Source organism: Aegilops tauschii, chromosome 7 (assembly GCF_002575655.3).
Source record: "Aegilops tauschii subsp. strangulata cultivar AL8/78 chromosome 7, Aet v6.0, whole genome shotgun sequence".
Classification (NCBI taxonomy): Eukaryota; Viridiplantae; Streptophyta; class Magnoliopsida; order Poales; family Poaceae; genus Aegilops; species Aegilops tauschii.
In genome coordinates, this window is record NC_053041.3 from 116,555,363 (window position 1) to 116,578,636 (window position 23,274).

The 23,274-nt window shown below is 44.5% G+C and overlaps 1 protein-coding gene across 1 annotated transcript; it reads left to right on the forward strand.

The window, feature by feature from the left end:
• Positions 1–1,894: 1,894 nt before the first annotated feature.
• LOC109772511 (histone H3.3) lies at positions 1,895–2,695 on the forward strand. Its single transcript, XM_020331191.4, has one exon. It carries the CDS (start codon positions 2,045–2,047, stop codon positions 2,453–2,455), a length of 411 nt encoding a protein of 136 aa, XP_020186780.1. The 5' UTR covers positions 1,895–2,044; the 3' UTR covers positions 2,456–2,695.
• Positions 2,696–23,274: the final 20,579 nt, after the last annotated feature.

A 23,274-nucleotide genomic window follows, 5' to 3' on the forward strand; every position in this document is an offset into this window, starting at 1 on the left:
AGTGAAAGATTAAAAGACACATCACAACTATGAATGGTGAAACCAACTACTGAACATCTTTTTAATATACATTGATCAATTTTTAGTTAAACTTTTCTTAAAACATATAATAAAACATTATAAAATATATTTTATTATCTAACAGGTTTTTAAATATTTATCCCATTAAGACAACAATCGTTCTATTTTTTTTTGAGAAAACCTGACTAAAAACTGAAGGGAAACAATACCGCTTGCAACAGAGTGGGTCGACCCATTTGCCATGCCTTTTTTAGGCAGAACCTTTCCTGTTTGACGCGAACGTGCTGCGATTCGATCGCGTGTTTTGCTAGAACCAGCAGGTCTGGGTGGTAGAAACGGAGCTACATGATGCCGCATGGTCCACGAGTGATGAGCCCGGTGCTGCGATCGGCAAACCTGATTGCTGCAACCAACAACAACTGGTGTTGGAACGTTTCGCGGGAGCGACATCGGTGCTGCGACTGGCGACAGACAGAGATGCGGCGACACCATGATGCCAAACTACCATTGAAGCGCTGCGGATGGGCTATGATTTTGCGCCGACGCTGCAACAAAAATATGTGGGGGCGATGCCCTCCTCTCGTGGTGGGGGTGGGAGCGGGAGCGAAGGGAAACTCAACAAAATCAAGTTTTGATTGCAACCGTCACATCGGACGTCATGGAAGGCAACAGATCGGTCGACCGGTGCCTAGCACCCTTTTTTCTTACTAGAAAGCATCAATTACAACGTAGACACACACACACTCACACCATCGCACTCACGCACTAACACAATGCCTATTGACGACCGGGTTGAAATTTAATTCACATGATTGCAGAACACTTGAATATGGAGAAAGCATGATTACATTGTCGCACATAGTAAAAAATTACAAGAATTTAGAATTGTCGCTTCAAATTTGATTGGATAGAAATTGTCTTTTAAAATGTAGTGTGAAAATTTCTAACAAAATAAACAACCCATACAACAAATATTCGTAAGGATTTTCATACTCCAAATTCTTTTGAAAGTCTCCGAAGCGAAGAGACCGTGAGCGGTGAGCCTATGCCTATGGGAGTAAGAGTATCTTGAGCAGTTCCCTAAACCTCTCTTCCCCTTGAGTGTATTTAAGGGCTCTTTCTATAATTTTATTGGGTTTTACGGGTATACGGCCGCAACAACTCCCCTACAAACCTCTTTCCAAACTAAGATTGACACATGTGTCCTACCTGTCAGTGCAACGCTCTCTCACGCGCGTGCATGGAAGACCTCGGCGACCGATGAAGCTCCGATGGTTGCCTACATGTGGCGGCCGGGCAGGCGGCAGCAGCGGCGATAACATGGGTGTCCGGCGGTCATTTGCGGCGACGTGCTGACGTGGCATGTGTTGAAAAAAATATAGGGAGAGAAGCAACGCTTTTTTTTTTTACCTTAGGAGAGAAGCATCGCTTCTTCTATTGGAGGGGTGATGAGTGTTTTTTTTAAGAGATTCAACTTTCTTTGGTTTAGGGTCTCAACTTCTCTTATACGTGTATTTTTTTTAAAAAACGGGGCTATATGTGTATTTTCTAATAGACTGGAGATGTTTCAATAAGAGGCTCTTTTATAAATATTCCCGCAAAAAAAAACTCTTTCATATAAATAACGAAACGTCGTTGAAATAAGAAGTCAACTGACTCGGGCGATGAGGACGAGACCCACAGCCATATGCACCGCCACGTCACCGATCCGCACCTCGTCGGGGATCTCGCACCAGTAAGCGCCGAGCACGCGGATCGTGTGCTTCCTCCCCGCAACCTCCAGCCGTTAGATCCAATCAATCACCAAAACGCAATCCAAGACCCTCTCCAACACGATCGGAAGAAACCGCCTGGGCCACGCTTCCCTTGCCCACACCCGTCACCTATAAAATTCCCACCCCACTTCTCTCCTCTCCTCACAACCCAATCCGTCGCGATCCACTTCAAGTTCCCCAAATACCCAACACCGCAGCGCGCGCAAGCCGAAGCCCGGTTCGCAGTCGACGAGAAGGAGGAGAGATCGATGGCGCGTACGAAGCAGACCGCCCGGAAGTCTACCGGCGGCAAGGCGCCTCGCAAGCAGCTGGCCACCAAGGCGGCGAGGAAGTCGGCGCCGACCACCGGCGGCGTGAAGAAGCCCCACCGCTACAGGCCCGGCACGGTGGCGCTGCGTGAGATCCGCAAGTACCAGAAGAGCACGGAGCTGCTCATCCGCAAGCTGCCGTTCCAGCGCCTGGTGCGGGAGATCGCGCAGGACTTCAAGACGGACCTCCGGTTCCAGAGCCACGCCGTGCTGGCGCTCCAGGAGGCTGCCGAGGCGTATCTCGTCGGGCTCTTCGAGGACACCAACCTCTGCGCCATCCACGCCAAGCGAGTCACCATCATGCCCAAGGACATCCAGCTCGCCCGCCGCATCCGCGGGGAGCGCGCCTAGATCAAGCATCTGCCTTAGCAACTTCCATCGCCGGATTGCTGCAATGTAGTGTAGCTGTCCGTTCGTCGCCTCTGGTTTCAGATCGTGTTAGCAATAGGCAATAGGCCACTTTTATTTTGTTGTAAAAAAATATTCTTGTTGGTTACATAGTTACAATGACTCGTTTCCATATTTCGTCTATATGGTTGGCTTGTGCTAAAATGCAAACAAATGGCTCGTTGTTTCAGAGCAATTCTGTAATTTCAGCGCTCTGTTCTTTGATCCTGTTGAATTTTGCTGTCCTGGCTTTGTCTTCTCTTGGTGTGGTGCCGTTTGGCCTGATTCCTGTGTTGCGGTGTTGAGAGAATTTTGACTTCGGTGCACACGCGGAACACGGTTGTCATTGTGATCTTTGTAACAGCGCGAACATAAAAGACACGCATCACGACCACCACTTATCTAACTTTTCTGGGCGACCTTAGAACAAATTTTGTTAATTTTCTGTTGCAGTTTTGATACCGTTCACTTCAATAATACTAATAATTTACGGACGCGGATTTGGTGAACATGGGTGCGCGCGCCCTTTTATGAATAGTAAATTTAGAAAAATGTTAGAAAAAATTAGAAAAAATCTGAATTTATTTTTGTAATATACATAGCAAACCGGTATACTCGCATATGAAGTTTCATGAAGAAATCACAACTGTGATAATCTAGGTTAAAATGATAAAATCAAAACTATATTAAAAAACACTGTTTAATGAATAGTATGGTCAAATTTGTATTTTCTTTACTAGAAATACCGTGGGTGTCAATACATCATGAAACTTCACCCGTGAGTAAAATGATCTACTAAGTTTTATATCGCGAAGTTTTTTTATTTTTTTAATTTTTTTTGAATTTACTATTCACGTGGGTGCGCGAGCATTCATGTTTATCTTTGTATTTTCGATAATTTACCTATTAGAGAAATATGGAGATTTTATCTTAGTTGGACAACAAAGTCACAATAAACGCGGAATACCCGTGTTTCCATTTGGTTATTTGTCTCGGTTCTTGATACCGGCAGTTGGTGAAAAAAAACACGACGTTTGTGAGAAAAAATAATCATTTGATTTAGTTTGTTGCTCTTCATTAGCAGGGGAAAAGGAATATCTATCTGCCTAGCTTTGGTAGATTTCCTCAACCCAAGTGAAAAACAAAAATTCTGAGAATCTATGAGGTGGATAAGTCCGACGACTCAGCAGTAGTGCGGAATTGAATTTCTAGTCTAGATCTGATCTGTAGTAAGGGGCAATACATACCAAAAGATTTGAAGAAGGCACATCTAATCTGTAGTAAGGGGCAGTACATACCAAAAGATCCGAAAAAGGAAGGCACATCATACAACCAACCCACCCATAGCCAATCTAGCTGTTGAGAGAAAATTGATTTTTTTCCATAGAAGTCCTTGAGTACACATAGCTATGGCGGATCTTTTGCGAGATCCAGTGTTTCAAAGTGACCCAGTAAAGTGGAATTTATGTGTATATATTATTTGTTCATCTACCATTTGATTTTGTTAGAATTTTTAAGCCAGCTTCCAAGAATTCCGCAAACCGTACATTATTATTTGGAACGAAGACAAACGAATGTTACATTCATTTTTCGAATTTCAATGGTTCTGTAAGCCACCCTATTGTCTTGAGCCCTAAGTTGTTTACTCAAATTTATTGGCATTCTTTGTCAAACGCATGCCTGACGTACCCATAAATATTGTGCACTCTGTTTTGCTCGTTAGAGCATCTCCAATAGCTGCGATATTTTAGGACACAAAAAAGGGTGTTGTAATTTTTTTGGGCACAAAAACTATGCAATTTAAGCATCACATAGTGTCGTCTCCAACAGCTGCCCTAAAATGGGGCACCCATAACCAACAACTGCCCTAAAATAGGGCACCCATAACTTGTAATTTTGAATTATTGGGCTCAGGAATTCTTCTGTAATTTAAATGCTCAGATCATGTCACATGACTTACATTTCTACTCTATGGGATCTTACGGAACATGTTCATGGATGACATGGTTGCGGTATGATCATAAAAGATATTCTCCTCAAGTGAACCGGCCTATCCTTCCTAAGTAGGGGACTTACATATTGATTGGATGCGGAGAAACCTTTGGTTGTGAATTCTAATGTGGTAGATCCAGGCAAAACCATTTTTTAAATGATCACTCGAACTACTTTGATCATATTTCATACTTCGGAACTACTTCGACCACATTCCAAGTATACATGCAACACAGTTCAACTACAAACTTAAACTAGTCTGACATGCAAACTTAAACTACAAATTTAAACTACTACGACATGCAAACTACAAACAAACTACAGATTGTCCCAGTCAAAGTCATCGTCAGAATCCTCCTTCTCCTTGACCCCGAATGAAGGCCATGCCTCGGCGTTGTTCTTGTGCTTCTTGGGATCCCTCTTCTAGTAGAACTCCATTTCGTTCTAGACATACTCTGGATGCTCCCTCACAAACCTGGCCAACGCCTCTTGTTGCTATCTCGTATAGTCCCGCTCGTCGATGACAATGTGGGTCGCCGGCTTGATCGGGCTAGACTCAATGGTCACCGGAGGCTCGACATCCTCCGTTGCCGCACGAGACTGTTAGGCAAGGTGGAATTAACTATGCCCAACTTGTCGATAAGTTTATGTTATCCTTTATTGTAGCTAAAGAAAAGATACATGCATTTTGGTACTAGCAGGATTGTTACATGCTTGCAGATACGTGTAGTTTCAGTTTGGCTTGTGATATTCACATTTTTATCAAAATTAATTTCATACTTGATGCAGAAAGATCATCCAGAAATGAGCAGATTTCATGTAATCTGGGTGGCACTCGCACACGTATTGTACGTACAGAATTTTCGTTTCCACAACACTGGAACATCGGTAACATACTTTGGCAAGTCTGATGTGCGTCATCTTCAGTCTATTGGAAAGAAAATATTTACCCAAAATTTTTATAAACTGATTAACTGAGTTTGACATATGACTTCCATCATTTCCCCATTGGCTTATTTTAGGGATGCTAAACATGGGTACTGCTTCCATGTTTTCTCTCATGAATAGATGAAGCTCTGGTAACTTATGAGCCGGCGTGCTTCTACTCTTTCCACCAAGTTGGGAATATGTGTGAGTGTGAACTTCCATGGAATTGTTTCCTGTATTTCTCATATTTGATTCACAATTAGCTTGGCGATCAAGGTATGTTACTAAATTTCTAGTTCAGTTTTGAATATATCACTATCCAACCCCAAGACTCCATGTACTGGTCTTTTCTTTTCATGATCTGTTTTAGGAGCACACAACTATACAAAGAGTATGCATTTAATAGGTATACCTAAGCTTCTTTATTCATTTCGAAATAATTACTGGGGTTGCTTTAATGTGTATGAGTTCCAGAGGTATAAACTAGATCTGTGTAGGTAAATTTGGTGCAGTAATGCACTAACCCAAGAAAACCACACCCCAAGCCTCTTATAATCATAGATATCACAAGGCAACCATCCTAGCATTCTTTCAAGATTAATCTTCCTTCCAAGGAAAATCTTGGAACGTTCTTATCTTTTTGCAGTTCATGTCTGACTGTTTTCCATAGATTGAAGAGATGTCACTTCGTTTAATTTTTTCCATTGCTCTTTCCATCTTACAAAGCATCACTGAAACTTCACTATCTGGACGAATGAAGTTATAATCTGGTCTTACTTCGTGTGTTACAGTCTTGTGCTATACTTTTTGGGGATGAAGTACATTTCCATTACTAATTAATGCTTATCTTTTTTAGCATGGATGTGATCACACATTATATCTCAATCTCATAATGTCTTCAAATTTGAATGAAATGATTTTTCAGACATACCCTGATAATTCTAATCTGAATGCTGTAACAGAAGAAACAAGACTTCTCCTTACTCTTGAATAACAAACTATCCCTCAACTTGTCTGGGAGCTACCTTTGAGGACATGATAGATAGAGTTATCGTGGACATTCTGATAGAATTGTCGCTGATGCATGATTGAGGTGGTGATGATGGCTGTAGTGAAGGATGACATAGGGTTGCTTGAAGGTGGTTGCTGGAGCACGCATTGCTATTATGACTGTTGTCAAGTTTCTTTGTATTTGGTGTTTTTCTTTCACTAAAGCTTGTATCAAACAATGATGGTATGTTTTGTAAATGGATTTCTGTAGATTTATAGCTTTTCAATATCCAATTTGTTCTACCTAATACAATGAACCATCACATCACCATTTTTATGCACGACCTTAAAAAAACCATTTTTATGCACCAAGATTTGGATTGTCAAACTGCACATGACTAAGAATATGAGTTCTGCACTCTTCATAGTGTCGCTACAAATTTTAACATATAGCTATTGCCATGTGTCTTTATGTTTCTTTCAAAATGGCATGTTGTCATATCTTCATATATTTATAATAATACCTACCATTATATTCTCTAAATGGATGGGCGCAGCAAGGCACGCCTTTGATGATAGTATCTATTGAAGATGCTCTCATATTGATGACATCTGTGGTGTACTACTCGTTTTGGTTTCCTTCAATGAAATGGGAGCCGGGGAGATCTTCTCTTTTATATAAAAAGCACTTTTTTGAGAATGAGGGAGCGTGCACCAGACTCTCCATTGTGTATCTCCAAAGTACAATTCACTAGTAGAAAAACAGCCATTTGTCCCGGTTCGTAAGGCCCATTTGTCCCGGTTGGGGAACCGGGACTAAAGGGTCGGTACTAAATCCCTATACCTTGAGTCCCGGTTCTTACACCAACCGGGACAGACGGGCCTCCAGGTGGCCGCTGCGGCGAGCCCAGGCAGGAGGGCCTTTGGTCCCGGTTGGTAGCACTAACCGGGACCAAAAGGCATCCACGCGTCAGCAGCTGGCAGGAGCTGAGGTTTTTTTGAAAGGGGGTGGGTTTAGGGGGTTTTGTAGGGTTAATTTAGGTGTTTCATATATTGTGTTAGCTAGCTAATTAATAGAGAGAAGTGTCCTCCCTTATCTCCGTGCTTGGTCGACGCTACATACTATACGTATAGAGAGGACTCGACACGCTAGCTAGTAAGAAAATGAAGGAAACCATTAAGTACAGAAGATCGTCATGAACATATGCATACAGAGGGAAGTGATATCGACCTCTCCTTCTCCGAGAGATTGGTCGAACAACAAGTTTTCGTATATCTATCCGACGCTACTGGCTACATATATACAATATAAGATCTCTTACAATATAATCCCCTAATTATATATGAACTCAGGTTCCACATGGTATTCTCCGTCTTTATTGATCACGTGGTCAAGAAAGAATGCCGCCAATTCCTCCTGAATTGCTCGCATGCGATCTGGTGCTAGGAGTTCATCCCGCATCTGAAACATCTAATTTGAAGAAGGGGGTCAATACATATATATGAATGAATGAAACTCAACACAAATGATGGTAATAAAATAAAATTGTGAATATTATTGCTTACGCACTTCATATTTTTTTTAGAGTAGCCCCGCTCACAGGTCGTGTGGCGGATGGAATCGCAAACGTAGTATCCACATTAATTATCCCCGACTTCCTGCCACAACCACTTTACAAGAAATAGAGGTCAATCAAACTGATAAGCAAGCATGCTAAATGGTATTGATGAAACTAGCGCTTGAATCACTAGGAGATGCGCGGAACTAGCTAGTAGTACTTACTTTCGGGTGTGTAAATCGCAGCTTCCCCGGCAGTCCCAGAGCTTTTGCGGTGAATTTTTTCCAAACCCTGCCAGACAAAGAAAACAATTACTTGATATCAGAAAATGAACAAAGTTGCTGATATGGTGCGATAATGATCGATTTAACTTACTTCTCGAGCATCTCAGTCATGTCCGCATACTCCTGGGGATCTTTTCGTCTCGAGTCTAAGACGGTTACTAGTCTCTGCTCAAGCTTAATCTCTAGGAGAATATAGTGGAACCTGCGCACGCATGCATAACTCATCAATTACATTACTATAACCTCGACTAAAAAGGGAAACCGAATATGTACAAGACAGTAACACTCACTTGAAGTTGTAAGAAAAGAGTATTATATCTTTGTTTTGATTTATTACCAACGATCGTAGCAAGTTGGCCTTGGTATCTTTGGCATGAAATTTAACCGTAAATGCATCTATGATATTTGTGTTAATGAACCCAATATCACCGATTTGTCTTTTCTTCAATTCGGCGATCTTCAATCTGCATAATATAGTGAGGATAATTATATATACATGCAATGAAAGAGCTGAGTTATATATAGAGACTTAATGACAGAAGTACTACTTACAGACAGTAGCAAGTGACCGTTAATTTATCGAGGGCCTTTTGATTGAAAAACTGAAAGAACTCCTCAAATGGAACAGACAACAAATCAATTCCAACGAGGTCATGCTCCTCTTTAACTCTCAGCGTCAAGGTATCCTTCCCCCCAGACTCTCTTCAGGTTTTCATGTACCAATCACTACAAAAAAATACACTTCCGTGATGATACGTGTTTGTCACAGTAGGTCGCGTTTTTTGTCATGCATGTACATCCATGACAAATTTATGACAGAATGAAGATAGTCATACCCGTGCTATCGTAGAAGTGTTCCATGACATTACCAAAATTATCATCACGGAAGTGTCCACTTCCATGACGATAAATCGCGCGTCACAGAAGTGCTTTCGTCAAGGGTGACCGACACATGGCATCCACCGTAATGGAACGCCGTTAAGCTATCGGGTCGGGTTTTGGATCCGATAACCCATTAACAGCCCCGACCAATGGGGATTTTCCACGTGTAAAATCATCATTGGCTAGAGGAAACACGTGTCGGCTCATCGTTGGGATAGATGCCATCCACTCACTGGACAGAAGGCGCCTATGATACGTTGACACGTGGCACGGCCCAACAGTGGCCCATTCCCGTGAAAAGGCCGGCCCGTTTGACTTGGTCAAAAGCTGGCGGGCCGGCCCATGGAAAGCCTGTTAACGGCCTGTTCGCATATAGCCCATTTACAGCCCGCTAACCCAAGGCCCGTTACGCCCTATCCGAATTAGGCCCAGTAGCGTCATTTGGGCCATCCAATATGATTCCAGCCCGTTTTCACTTCTGGCCCATGTATAGCCCATGATGTCTTTCGGCCCATATGAGGCCCTTTGTAACTCTTGGCCCATTAGCGGCCCGTGCTGAAACTGGCCCGTAATGAACAGTGTATTACTTTATACCCATTAACGGCCCGTGGTGAAACTGGCCCGTAATGAACAGTGTATCACTTTATACCCATTAACGGCCCGTTATTCCGTTGGGCCGTTTCCAGCCCAAGTTAACTTTCGGCCTTCTGAGGGCCCATTTATTCTTGGGCTCATTTGCAGCATTCGGTTACTTACGGCCCGTTAATGTCATTTTCTGCTTGTGGGCCAAATTCAGCCCGTCGTTACAGTCGGCCCGTTTGTGGACCGTTAGTCTGTTGGGCCATTTTCATAGCATCACCAAATACGGCCTATTAACGATGGCCCGTTATGGTCGGCCCATGAACGGACGATTCCAACTCTAGCCCGTTTACGGCCATAATGCGGTCTGTTTGGCCCATGTTTGGCCAATTGATCATACGGCCCGTATAAGGCCCATTGATGATACAACCCGCAGAAGGCCCATTGTTTCTATGGCCCGTAGAAGGCCCATTGTTTCTACGGCCCGTAGAAGGCCCACTGTTTCTACGGCCAGTAGGAGGCCTAGTGTCACTACAGTAAATATTAGCCCATGGTTATTGTGGCCTAGTTTTAAAAAATAGGTTATTGCAGCCACTAGCTAACCGCGGAAAAAGAACTGCAATGACTACAAGCAAACAAATAAACAAGACAACAAGGAAATAAATAAGCAAGCAACTACCGCTAGGCTATCACGGCTATTACACATATTACATCCACTGGGCATCAAAGTTCGCCACGAGTGCAAATATAGGGAACAAAGCAGCATATCATATACACTGGTTGTCAAAGTTGGCGACCAGCGCAAATAAACGCCGCAGCAAAACAAATCCAGAACTGAAACCACTTCAGAAGATCTCAAGAAACAATATCCTGGGTACCCATAATGCTGGCAAGATGCTTAGCAAGCTTATTAACTTTATCTTGTTTGGCGCTTAAATCCTCCAGCGCTTGCTGTTGCACCAGAAAATATGCATCTGAATTCTAGAGGGACTTCCTCAGTCCTTCAGCTTCCTGTCGCAGCACATCTGATCCATGTCTTTCAACTTGAAGTTGAGACTCAAGAAGACGAACTGATTCAGGCAGCGAGTTCGAAGAGCTTGTGCCAGCAGTAGTGGCCAGTAACTCGAACACTACATCAAGACATGACTTTTGGGTTCCCTCACTATCGTCAAGATAGTTTTTATCAGCTTTCTTGGAGACCAACAGGGATGTCTCACTATCTTGAACCTTATCTGCATTACTTCCTTTACCATTGGATAACGTAGTACTGTTCTCCAATATTTTGTCCGCATTCTAAAAGAGAAACAAGCAGACACATCACATGTTTACCATGTTGTATATGAAACTCATTTTGGTAAATGAGTTCAGTAGTAAAGTGGACAGGATAACAGCATGAAACAAACATATATCTATGTACCATGGTCACTTTATGGTCTATATCATTCTAGTTTTTGTTGCCAAATCAAGATAGAGACACAGTTCAAATAATATTTGTTCAAGACAAAGCATAATAGACAGAATATAAGTGTGGGTAACTATAGAGCAATAACAACACTTGTAATGTGCATGACATGAGAACAGAACTGTTTATTCAATTGAAACTGAAATCAACATAGAGCAGGTTACAACAGCAAACCAGTTAAAGAAACAGGTTTAAAACATACCTGTTGCGCCATTGGAGTTTCAATTCCATCCTTCAAATTTGAAAATAGTTGGTATGAGTAAATACAGTAATGCAAGAGCAAAGGAGTATGAACCATAGCTACAGAACCTGACCTGAGAACAAATCTTCTTCTCCTTTAAGCGTTGAGTTGGGATTCGGAGTGGTGGTCCTCGTGCTTTGGGCACTGCAGTTCCCTTACTAACTGCTCGTGTTTGGGTGCTCTGTGGTGGAGACGGTGCTGTGTCAACTGGAACTGGGTTACTATCTGCCGGGGTTGGGGTTAGAAGGGGTGTAGCTGGTTCTCTGTCCAACTGGGTAGGGGTACAATCTGCGAGAGTCTGGGTTATGTGTGGTGGGTCTGGTCCTTGGGCAAGTACAACCGTGGTTCTATCTGCATCAACTGGTAGCACTATCTTTTCTGAAGACCGTGTTGTTACTCCCTTAGATACTGCCATCACGCTCTCCAATTCAAATGGCTGATAAACAAGAAAAGTAATTGAAAGTATAGACATTGTATGATAGACAGGTGCAATGGATAGTGGGGAATAAAAGAGGGCATGAAATAATTCATATTTATGTTGTCTAACCAAACAGGATAGCATGACACAATTTCACATATATGATGGCTAACTAAACAGGATAACATGACACAATTTCACATTATGATGGCTAACTAAAAAAGATGGAAAGACATAGTTCAAAATATGAGACTATGTAAACAGGATGACATGACATAACTATATAATGTGTTTATTAAATAGGTTGGCATGCCATAATTCACATACATTCACGGATAGAATGCCATAATTCAAAATATGATGACTGTAAACACTAAACAGGATGAGATGATATAACTATATGATGTCTTTATTAAATGGGTTGCCATGCCATAATTCAGATAGATGATGTGTATGTACTATGTAAACATGATGGCATGATATAATTCAAATATATGATTTATATAGTAAGCAAGTAAGCAGATGGCAATCCATATATGATGTAAAAACTAAGCAATGCAAGACAACATGCATGACATGGGTAATATAACCCTGCCAAGTTTGAGCATAGACCTCAAGGGGGAAATAGGACTGGTCATCAGTCTCTGAATCCTCCTCTGAGGAGCTCTCTGTAACCAGCAAGATGTCTGCTTCAGCAGGTAGCATTGTCTGCTCTGAATACCTTGTTTTCACTCCAGATACTTCCATCACCGCTTCAAATGGCTGATGCACAGGAAGAGTAGTTGAATATACAAACGTTGTCGACAAATGGAACACGTAATACAAAAAAAATGATAGCATGATATAATTCACATACATGATGATTGGCTAAACAGCATGGCATTGCATAATTCACATATATAATGCCTTTGCAACAAGATAGCATTGTATAATTCACATATATAATGTCTTGCAACAAGATGGCAATGCATAATTCACATATATGGTAATTAGACACTGAACAGGTGGCATTCACACAAAGCATGTCTAAACTAATCAAATGACATAGCAATGCGAGACACCATACGCATGATATGAGCAACATAACCCTGCCAAGTTAGAGCATACACCTCGGGGGGGGGGGGGGATAGGACTGGTTATCTGTCTCTGAATCCTCCTCTGAGGAGCTATCCGTAACCAATGAGATATGCACTTCGTCAGATAGCATAGTCTGCTCTGAAGACCTTGTTTTCACTCCAGAATTTGCCATCACCGTGTCAAATGGCTGATGCACACGAAGAGCAGTTGAATGTACTAACATTGTTGACAAATGTAATATGTAATGAAAAAAAGGATGGCCTGATATAATTTACATATAAGATGACTGGCTAAGGAGGATGGCATTGCAAAATTCACATATATGATGCCTGGCTAAACAAGATGGCGTTGCATAATTCACATAAACGATGAATAAACTAAACAGATGGCATTCGCACAAAGGATGTCTAAACTAAGCAGATGACATATTTGATGTATAAAGTAAGCAATGCAAGACACCACATGCATGATATAACCAACATCAGCATGCCAAGTTAGAGCGAAGACCTCAGGGGGTAAATAGGAGTTGTCTTCTCCTTCTGAATCCCCCTCAGAACAGATATCTTCCTCTCGATTACAATCCGAAATGCGTGGAGGGGGGCTGCCTTTGCGCCTACCATGGAGCGACGTCTGCGTGAAATTTTATTGCCACGCAAGGCTCGTCTCTTTTGCTCTACATGTTCAGTTCCATTGTTTACAATAACTGTCATGCATAGGAATAAAACATAGTGAGATTATGTAAGGAGTGCATGCAGAAATCCAGAGTGATGGTAGCAACCTGTGGATAGACCCAAAACCAATAATAGCAGGCAGATAATGGCTTCAGTTAAAAAATACAGATAATGGCTTCTTTACTGTTTGTTTCCCACCCAACATGAAACTCATAGTAGACACTGGAGATTAACCAGATAGTAGATAGATACTATTGATAGCGGCCCCGATATGTACCCCACAACCATTTAAAAACTCAAGTTTGACCATTAGTTTGGAGCTGACTCAGAGTCTAATCGGTGAACAGGACGATAAAGTAGCATGTAATATTAAGCGATGCATAACGTAAGCAGACACGAAAGAGTGTGACCTCTCTTGCGGACCCGTCCTCGAGGTCATCTGCTCGGTTGATGATGGTAATGCAGTTTTCATGGCTGCCAGCGACGGGGAAGAAGATCTGAGGCGGCGAAAGACAGTCTGGAGGCCGGATCCCTGCTGTGCTGGACCCTTCTGTCGTTGGAGCAGCTGAGCTAGGGTGGACGACGGCGCAGCAGGAGCGGGACAAACCACGCAAGGTTTTCTTTGACAACTATCTGTAAGAGAAGTAATTCTGTAAGGGCTCGTTTGAATTGGAGGATTCCAACAATGCAGGGATAGGAAATAGACAGGAATAGGATAGGAATGCACGTGCAAAACAAAGAATAAAAAAAACAGGACTTCTGCCAATCTGGGTGTTTGATTCACAACAATTGGAAGATCACAGGATGCAAAGAAGCATGGTGAGATTAAGTCAAACCACAAGAAAATGTACGGTTATAATGCTATTATGCTACTATCTCTTAGTCTTGTGCTTCATTAATAGGAATTTGAAAAGGAGGACAAGTGAAAATTAAAATTCCTACGTTTTTTCTTTCAAGGAGACACTAAAGGAACAAATCCGTGTGCTCAGTGGACAATATATATAACATGTAGAGTAAAAAAGAGATGCAACAAGTGTACAACCTCTTTGGCGAAGCCATGTCGATCTCAGCGTGATTGGGTTGGCTGGTGAGGATGCTCCGGCTGACTTTGCTGTCGGAGGAGGGGAAGAAGATCTTAGGCGTTTGGAGATGGAGCCCGAGGTACTGCTCCACTGTGATGGAGGGTTTCGTCGTTGGAGCAGCTCCGGTGAGTTGTACGACGCCGAGGCTGAAGCAGGACAAGAGAGACAACGAACAACGTTAACCTGAGTGGAATTCTAATAGCATCTCCAATACATGACGTAAAATACATAACCACAAAGTGCTAGATGTAAAATACATCAGCCGCTCATCTCTGAACTTAACTGTCGAAACTGAACTTAACTATCGAAACTGAACTTAACTCTCGAAACTGAATTTTGCTGTCGAAACTGAATTTTGCTGTCGAAACTGAACGCACTAGCAAGGTGAGGCTACACGTCGGTCGACTGACTTTTTCATCTCTGGTCAGTCGATTTTGCAGCCGTTGGATACGAAATCAAGGGCCTGCGGTTCATCTTCAACCTCCACCCCCCTGAGCCGCCAGCCACCACCGGCCAAACAGCAGCCCCCCGCCGCCCGCGGCCGGCGGTGCGCCGCCCCGCCCGCCCTGAAAACACTCCCCACCGCCGGTGCGCCGCCGCCCCGGCCATCCCTCTAGGCCCCCCTGTGCCGAGCTTTTTCTCCGGCGATCCCCACGCCACCGCACCGCCAACGCCCCGCCACCGCCCCCATCCTGAACCCTAAGATAGATAGTGGGGTACCTCTCCGGCGAGCCCCCCTCCCCGCTGCGGCTGGTTCTTCCTTCACCCCGGCGAGCCCGCCCCACCCCCTGAAAATCGACTGACCCAAAAGTCGATTTAGTCGACTGAAGTGTAGCTAAATCGGAGCAGCATCACAAGCAAGAGCAAGCGCGAGAGCAGCAGCGCGAGCAAGAGCAATAGCAAGAGCAGACCAGGCAGGGGATCGAGAGCAAGAGCAGAGCAGCAGCGCGAGCGAGAGCTAAAGCAGCAGCAACTCCTACTGATGTGGACGTCGCCGCCGAGGGAGCGACGCCGTGGAGGAAGTGGCCGGCGACGCCGCCGTGGATGGAGCCGCGCCGTGTCGGCTCGGACCGAGCGCCGGCAGCACCGTGAGATCGAATCAAGAAGAAAATGCAGCGATTAGTGTACAACCTCTTTGGTGGCGCCGATTAGGCCGCAGCTTCATCCGAGGAAACGGTGATGATGATGCTCTTCCGGTGGTGCAGGTGAAGACGGCGGTGTGGGAATGGAGGTGGCGCGAAAGACGAGGGGAACGACGGGGCAGCTCCTTGGAGGTGGAGGACGGGGTGGCTGAACCGGCGGGACGATGAGATCGACGACGGATCCTCATCCGGTACGGTGGATGAGGGACGTCGAGGTGTTGCTGTGGACGACATCGTCGGGGAAGAGGCTCCGGCTGGGTGGCGGATGGAGCAGGGTGTGGGGTTTCGTCGCGGGTTTTCGCGGCCTCGGTGTACGAATGGGTGGGCGGATGGGATGGCAGTGGGGAACCATGGCTTAGAGACGCGCTTGTCCGAAATGTGGGGTAAGTTACGAAAGTACCCCCACCGATTTGAGGCGGTTCTTTCGGTTCAGGGGTACCACGGGCATTTCGCGTGTCGGGATTTCACAGGAGGTGGGAGTTTTCGCGCGCGTTGTAATTTCGTAATAGCAAGGCGCGGGTTGAGATGGAGGGAGTTGTCGGAGCACAACGAGACAAAGATATATCTTAAATATTTTGGGCTAACAAGGCGCGGGTTGAAATTTCCGGACAAGCCTAACGTTTACTGTACCAAATCAATGCGCACTACAAATGTCATTCAAAACTTTGAATTCATGTTATGTTCAATTAAAATATTTCGCTACATGTATAATGCATGTAACCTACTACTCAAATGAACGTTTTAGTGCATTCCAAACGTATATACTACCGCTTCAATATGAACTAAATTTGAATTCGTTTCTCTATTTGAATAAGACTACAGTAACGATTGTTGTGAAGTCAAAGCATTTGAATTCGTTTCTCTATTTTAATAAGATCTACAATCATCATTATTGTCAAGTTAAACCATCGTTTGTGTATTATCTTCACAGCACACCACATGATTAGTCTCGAGTTACATATGAACTATGTGTACTATATGAACTCGAACTAGATTTTTTGAATCCACTTTATTTTGATTTCAAATCACATTACATTTCTAGCTCTAGCTAGATCTTCATAATCTAAACTATGTCTCATATGTATAATGTGTTTATCACATTATGTATGGTGCCCTGCCCCCTACGCCTACAAGTATTTAGATGTGAGTTGCAAACACCACACATTACCACAAATTCAAATAAAATGTGAGAATGTTCGATATGTAGTATTGTTTAGAATGTTCGATATTTAGTTGTAAGCTGCAAACGCCACACATTATCACAAATTCAAATAAAATGTGAGATTGTTTGATGTATAGTATGGTTTAGATTGTTCGGCATTTAGCTGTGAGTTGCAAACGCCATGCATTATCACATTATGGTATAACATGTGCACAACACGTGTATCACCGCTCTATTCATGCATGCAATGTTTAAAACACTATGATCTCCTATTCAGATATATGAATCCGCTTTCATATCAAATTATGATCTTTGTTAGTCTCTTACACCCACACAATCCTCTAACCTTTGTAGCTACCCCTAACTTTCTCTCGTGCATGCACACGCCCTCCCCCTCCCTCGGCATTAATTCTATCCACCGGGCACATTCATTTTTTTCTTTAGGTCGTTCTCCCAGAGTCTCCACAACTCCTTTCCGACACACACCGATCGATAAACCTCTCCAGCGATGCCTGCCTACAACATACACACACACCTTCAATCTCCTCCTTTATGTGTCCTTGCCTCGTGTCTCTCATACGGTCAGACACACGTGTAAACTCTCGCCCCTCTTTTCATCGATCTCACAACCGCACACTCCTCCCCCTATCTAGCTAGTAGTTGGGCCTCTCGCACCACCTCCTAGCTCCATTCTCTCTGTCTATCCGTCTCGCTGGGCCTTATTTGACTCTAACAAATGGACGTACACCAACCGATCTCTCGCTATACATATAGCTAGCTAGGTCCTTATAACTCGTTTTTACCCACACGTCAATCGATCTACCTCATTAGTTGTGTCTCTCCCTTCCTCCGACAAACAACAATTGATCTACCAATCTAGTTAGGTTTGCTTACCAAAAACATGGTTCCCCTTCATCATCCATGGATGCGTCCCGACAGATCTATCACGCACAGGCACACACAGAAACACATCCCCACTCTTATTGATAACATTGCAGTTCCACCCTCAGTTTGTCTAGTAGGCCTCTCCCACCATCTTCGAGAAGCAACTCCATCACCCATCCAACACTCTACCCCTCTCCCTCCCTCTCCCTCCCTCTCTCTCTCCTCTCTCTCTCTCTCTATCCCATCATATTTCCCGTCCTTCAGTTATGTATGGATGTCGACCGATCTCCCTCAAGACATAGCTGGGTCTCTCCTTCTCAACACATATACGAGCCGTTCTACCTCTATAGTTAGGCCTCTGCCTACCCCTCCCCCACCCCCTCCCCCCACACACACCGATACATCGAGCGCTCTAGTCATGTCTCCTTGCCACACACAAACTTGACATGTGCCCTCTAACATTCCGGTAGGCTAGTCGCCCTATATCTTTGACTTGCACACACACACAATTTCGATGGCTCTCTTCATCGATCTCGCACCCACCCACTTGATCCTCATTTTGACTCTATCGATAGCTATGACCGCTCCCTCTCTTCTCGTGGATTGCCCGACCCTCTATGTATGATATGGATAGGCCTCCATTTCACACACATTGCATGCAAAATTTTGTTTGAGATGTCATCGACACATATTCCCACAAATAATTCACGAAATCAACCCCCACCCCAAAAAAAAAACACTCACGAACGTGGTTTGTATCTCTCACACACACCCACGTAGGTGGGGGACGTGCACGAAGAGAAGAGGTGCATGCACGGCGCACGTACTCCCGTCTCTTTCCCAACCACACCCGCGCGGGTACACGGTGGAGCTCATTTCTGTACGAAAAAGGCAGCCCACATGGTAATTTGGCACGTGTACTGGTTGTCCACTTGGTGGAGGGAGTATCGTCTACCACGGGTGAACAAACAAATTGCGACTTGACGTGTTATGTTAAAAAAAGAGGCAAACCATGTGGGGCCGACCTTAGAGGCAAGGCTCTATACATTGGAGTACTTTTGATGTGTCCCGTCAACTCGCAGAACGAGGAGAAGCTTGCTTAGTACGCCGTCTCCCCCGCCCACGGGCGCGGTGGCTCGCAGGATGAGGTGAAGCTTGCTCCGCCTTACGCCCGCTCCCTCGCCCATGCGCGCGGTGGCTCGCAGGACGAGGAGAAAAATTTACTACTCCCTCCGTTTACTCCTCGTCCCTACTACCTTGGTTATAGAGATCATATCATATTGTTTGGAATATATATGTCCTTTAGTAGATTTCAATATGAACTACTAGTACATACTCCAAACACTGATGTATATAGACGTATTTTAGAGTGTAGATTCACTCATTTTGCTCCGTATGTAGTACTCTCCCTCGCCCCTCGACCCTCGCCCACGTGGTGGACGTGCAGCAATTCATTCGGTCTCATATAGCCAGAACGATATATACTGCACTACCATTATTGCTCGACTTCCCGAAGAGGCGAAGAGCCAATCGCAAGGTTAATATTTTGGAGATGCCAAGAGCAAGGTTATAGGAGAACGAGTAGTAGGTGCCGCGTCATTTATAAATAAAGTTTTTTTTCTTCAGTGGCACGTACGCAATATGATAGGTTCATATGGAGAGAAAAGGAAACCGCTCCACTATATACATAGTCAGGACGGGCCAGCCTACACGGTTGCTTGCTGGGGTTGCTCTCTTCACACTCTCTCGCACAAAACGACTGTGGCCACATCTCTAACATCCCGGCGGATCACGTACGCTTGGGGAAGGGGTGGATGCTTAGTGTAGATGCGGTGGCCGTCGCCGACGGCGAAAACCCACTGTCGGCACGTCCCGATCAGGGGTCCCCGCCGTTCTCTCTCACAAAGCTGGTGAGGTTGCCTTCGTCCCTTGCTCACTGCCGTGACGTGGGCAGTTGCCGCCTCCCGCCGCCCTCCTCAAGGTTGAGCTACGTCCCTCAGGTACAACTCCCTTTCAGCCGGCTTGCACCACTGCTCCAGCTGCCCACATCACTCCCTGTGGATATTTCTCTACTTCTTTGCCCCGCACGTACCTCTACTGGCTTCTACGCACTGTATTTGTGATGAGTTTATGTCTCATCAACTAGTCCCAGTAATCTTATTCTAATCATGCTTCTTCAATTTCTTTGCCACAGGGATGCTCATCTCGATTTTGGTGAAACTGCACAAAATGATCCGATGGTCAAAAGGTTGCAAACTTCATTTATTAGGAAGCTTGAACGTTGCCAGCAAATTGAAGCCTGGTCAGGTTCACCGTTCAAGGGCTAGGGACTGCATGGATCATTTTTTTCTTTAGCTGCCTCTGTTCCAAAATAAGTGTCAACTTTAGTAGTAGTACAACTTTGTACTAAAGTTTGCACAAAGTTGAGACACTTATTTTGGAACGGAGGGAGTACATATTTGCTATGATCTGTCAATCATTGAGATGCAATAGCATGCATGTTAGTCTCCTTTGTATTTGATGAAATGTTGCAACAGGCAACCTTGGACGCAAGATACATGTAACAGAAGCTGGAAGCTTCATAGCACTGTACAAATTTATCTCGCTGATAAATTACAGTACGTACTATACTAGTACTTCCTCCGTTCCTAAATATAAGTCTTTGTAGAGATTTCACCATGAACCACATGCGGATGTATATAGATGCATTTTAAGTGTAGATTCATTCATTTTGTTCCGTATGTAGTGGAATCTCTACAAAGACTTATCTACTAGTAATAGCTAGCCCCCACTACTAGGAATTCTCTATCCTCTCCTTGAGCCACATCATCAAAATTGATGTAGCCGTTAGATGAAGTAAATCAGTCCATAATAGCCGTCTGATCTAGACGTTGAGAGGCTCCGCACTAAGCCACATGCAAGCATGCAGAAATACCGTGGCACATGCATGTGAGTGGGTTTTAAATCACATCAACATGTCTGCATGCAAGCATGCACCGGTAGCATGCATTTAAGTGAGCTTTTAAGTCCCATTAACATGTCAAAAAGAAAAATATAATCCCATTATGCAGTAGGAGTTGGCTGATATTTTTTCCTTACGTGGGATGATCTAAATGATGATGGGAGTTTATTTAGTTTGGCTACCACATTTGTCATGCGGTTATAGAGTTTTTTTAGTTCTATGAAATCTAATTTTGCGCAGAGAGATATACCGCTGTTCCACGGCAACACGCGGGGACTCATCTAGTAATATTTAGGAACGGAGGGAGTACTATGTAAAGAGTTAGGTGTCGCACGGTGATAGTGTGAGGTGGGCCATGTAATCACTGAGCCTGCGTATTTTCACTGCTCTTGCACACCTCCGCTGTAAGAATGGAGAAAATTGTAATCTAGTAGTAGTACCTCCTTTCGCCGAAAGCATGGGACATCCAGCAGTCCTACCACCTCAATAATAAAGACCAATGAGCCATCAAATCACATAGACCCAGCAGTAAGTTGGACTGACGAAGCAACCATCTCTTGCGCCAGTCAGAGGTCGCGTCCGCTCTGCTCGGGCATGAATGCGGCACCGATTCTTTGGAGCGGCGCTGACCGTTTCGGGCGGGAAGCGCGCGCGGGTGATGGAGGGGCTTTGGGTGGGCCAGGCTGGTCAGGAGCGGGCATGGCAGCTATCCGCATGTCCCTACCGGACATGCCCAGAAACGAGAGGATGCACCGACACTCGCGGCTAAAATCGTACACTACACAACATCTCTCTGTAGGAGTAGGTCGATCTATCGCTCTCTCTAACACACACATGCTGTTAAACACACACACACACACGCACACGCACGCACCTTGGTCCCGTTGCACCTTCTAACGTGACTTATTACACCTAGACGGAGGGAGTAGTAAGTATACGAGATACGGTGGCACACTGACTTAAGTCAAATACAAGTGCCCAAAATTTGTGTGCATGTTATAATAAGGATTCACTTAAAATAGTACGTGAGTGAACAGAGGGATCAATTGGACAGTGTTCCCGAGCAGTAGTGAGATGTGTGAGGTAAGATACACCGCTGGCGCTTTTAATTTTTCTTATTAATTTGTTTGTTTCACTCTCTGACTGGTGGGACCCAACGTACTACGTGGAGAGAGGTAAGGTGACTAAGGCTGCATTATTTCTGCACCACTGTGGATAGTCTTACCACCAAAGCCACATGACACGATTATGATTGAAATCCCAATGCCCCCCCACACAAAAAAAAACATGGCATGCTTGTCACACGAATGCAGGAATGTATAAAAGGTTATTTCCCTCTCGTTGAACATAATGGGAGGGTTGTGTAGCTGGTTAGCCTGTTCGCTCATCAAACTTGAGGTCTCGGGTTCGATAACTACACTTGAGCATAATTTGTGCCAGGAGGATTCTTTGATTGGTCAAAATGTTTTCTAGGGTTTGCACGCTTCACACTCTCTCTCCAGTATATATATATACACGCTGGAGCCTCAGCGCTTGTAGTTGCTCTCTTCACACTCTCTCGCCCTCTCCCGCTGGAGCCTCAGCGCTTGTAGTTGCTCTCTTCACACTCTCTCGCCCTCTCCAGATCTAAACAAGACTTCGTTGGCCTCTCTCTCCCCTCATTGCTTCTCAAAGAGCCGGCAGGATCCGTCCGCCGGGAAGGGAAGGAGGCTTAACGCTGTCGCCGTCGGCGAGGGACTACCGGCGCAGCTGTTCACTTTCCACCCAGTGGCGGCGTGGGAGGGCCTCCGACCCCTTCTTCTTCGCCGCCGTCCCGTCGCCCACCGAACCACGCCCCAAGAACCTTAAGGTATAATTTACTTACTCCACATGCATTGCTCTAGCTGCATGTATACCATGAATCTAGGACGTGGTTCAAAGAGGAAAGGAGTGGGGGAAAGTAGTGGGAAAAGTTGTATATAGCATGAATCTAGGACGTGGTTCAAATAGGAAATGAAGGGGGAAAGTTGTATAGCATGAATCCAGGACGTGGTTCAAAGAGGAAAGGAATGGGGGAAAGTAGTGGGGAAAGTTGTATCGCATAAATCTAGGACGTGGTTCAAAGAGGAAAGGAAGGGGCGAAAGTACTAGTTCAAAAAGGAAAGGAAGGGACAAGGCTGTAGAGTTTGAGCAAGACTAGATTTGCTGCGCTCACATAGGGAAAGGTGTCTAAAGATAACAAAACTGGGACCAACACAAATATGCTCCTTGGTTGTTTGTTCTTTATTGCAACAGACTGTGCATGACCACAGTACATCGGTAGATGCACATGGTGCTGGTGCGTCCACTGTCCCGTGCAACTCATTAGCTATTGTTAATCTAAGGCCCTGTTTGGTTAAAAACTCCCTAGTCCCTACCTGCTTGGTTCCAGGGACTAAACATGGACTAGAGGTTATTAAATGACATGCTAAAAGACCATGTTACCCCTA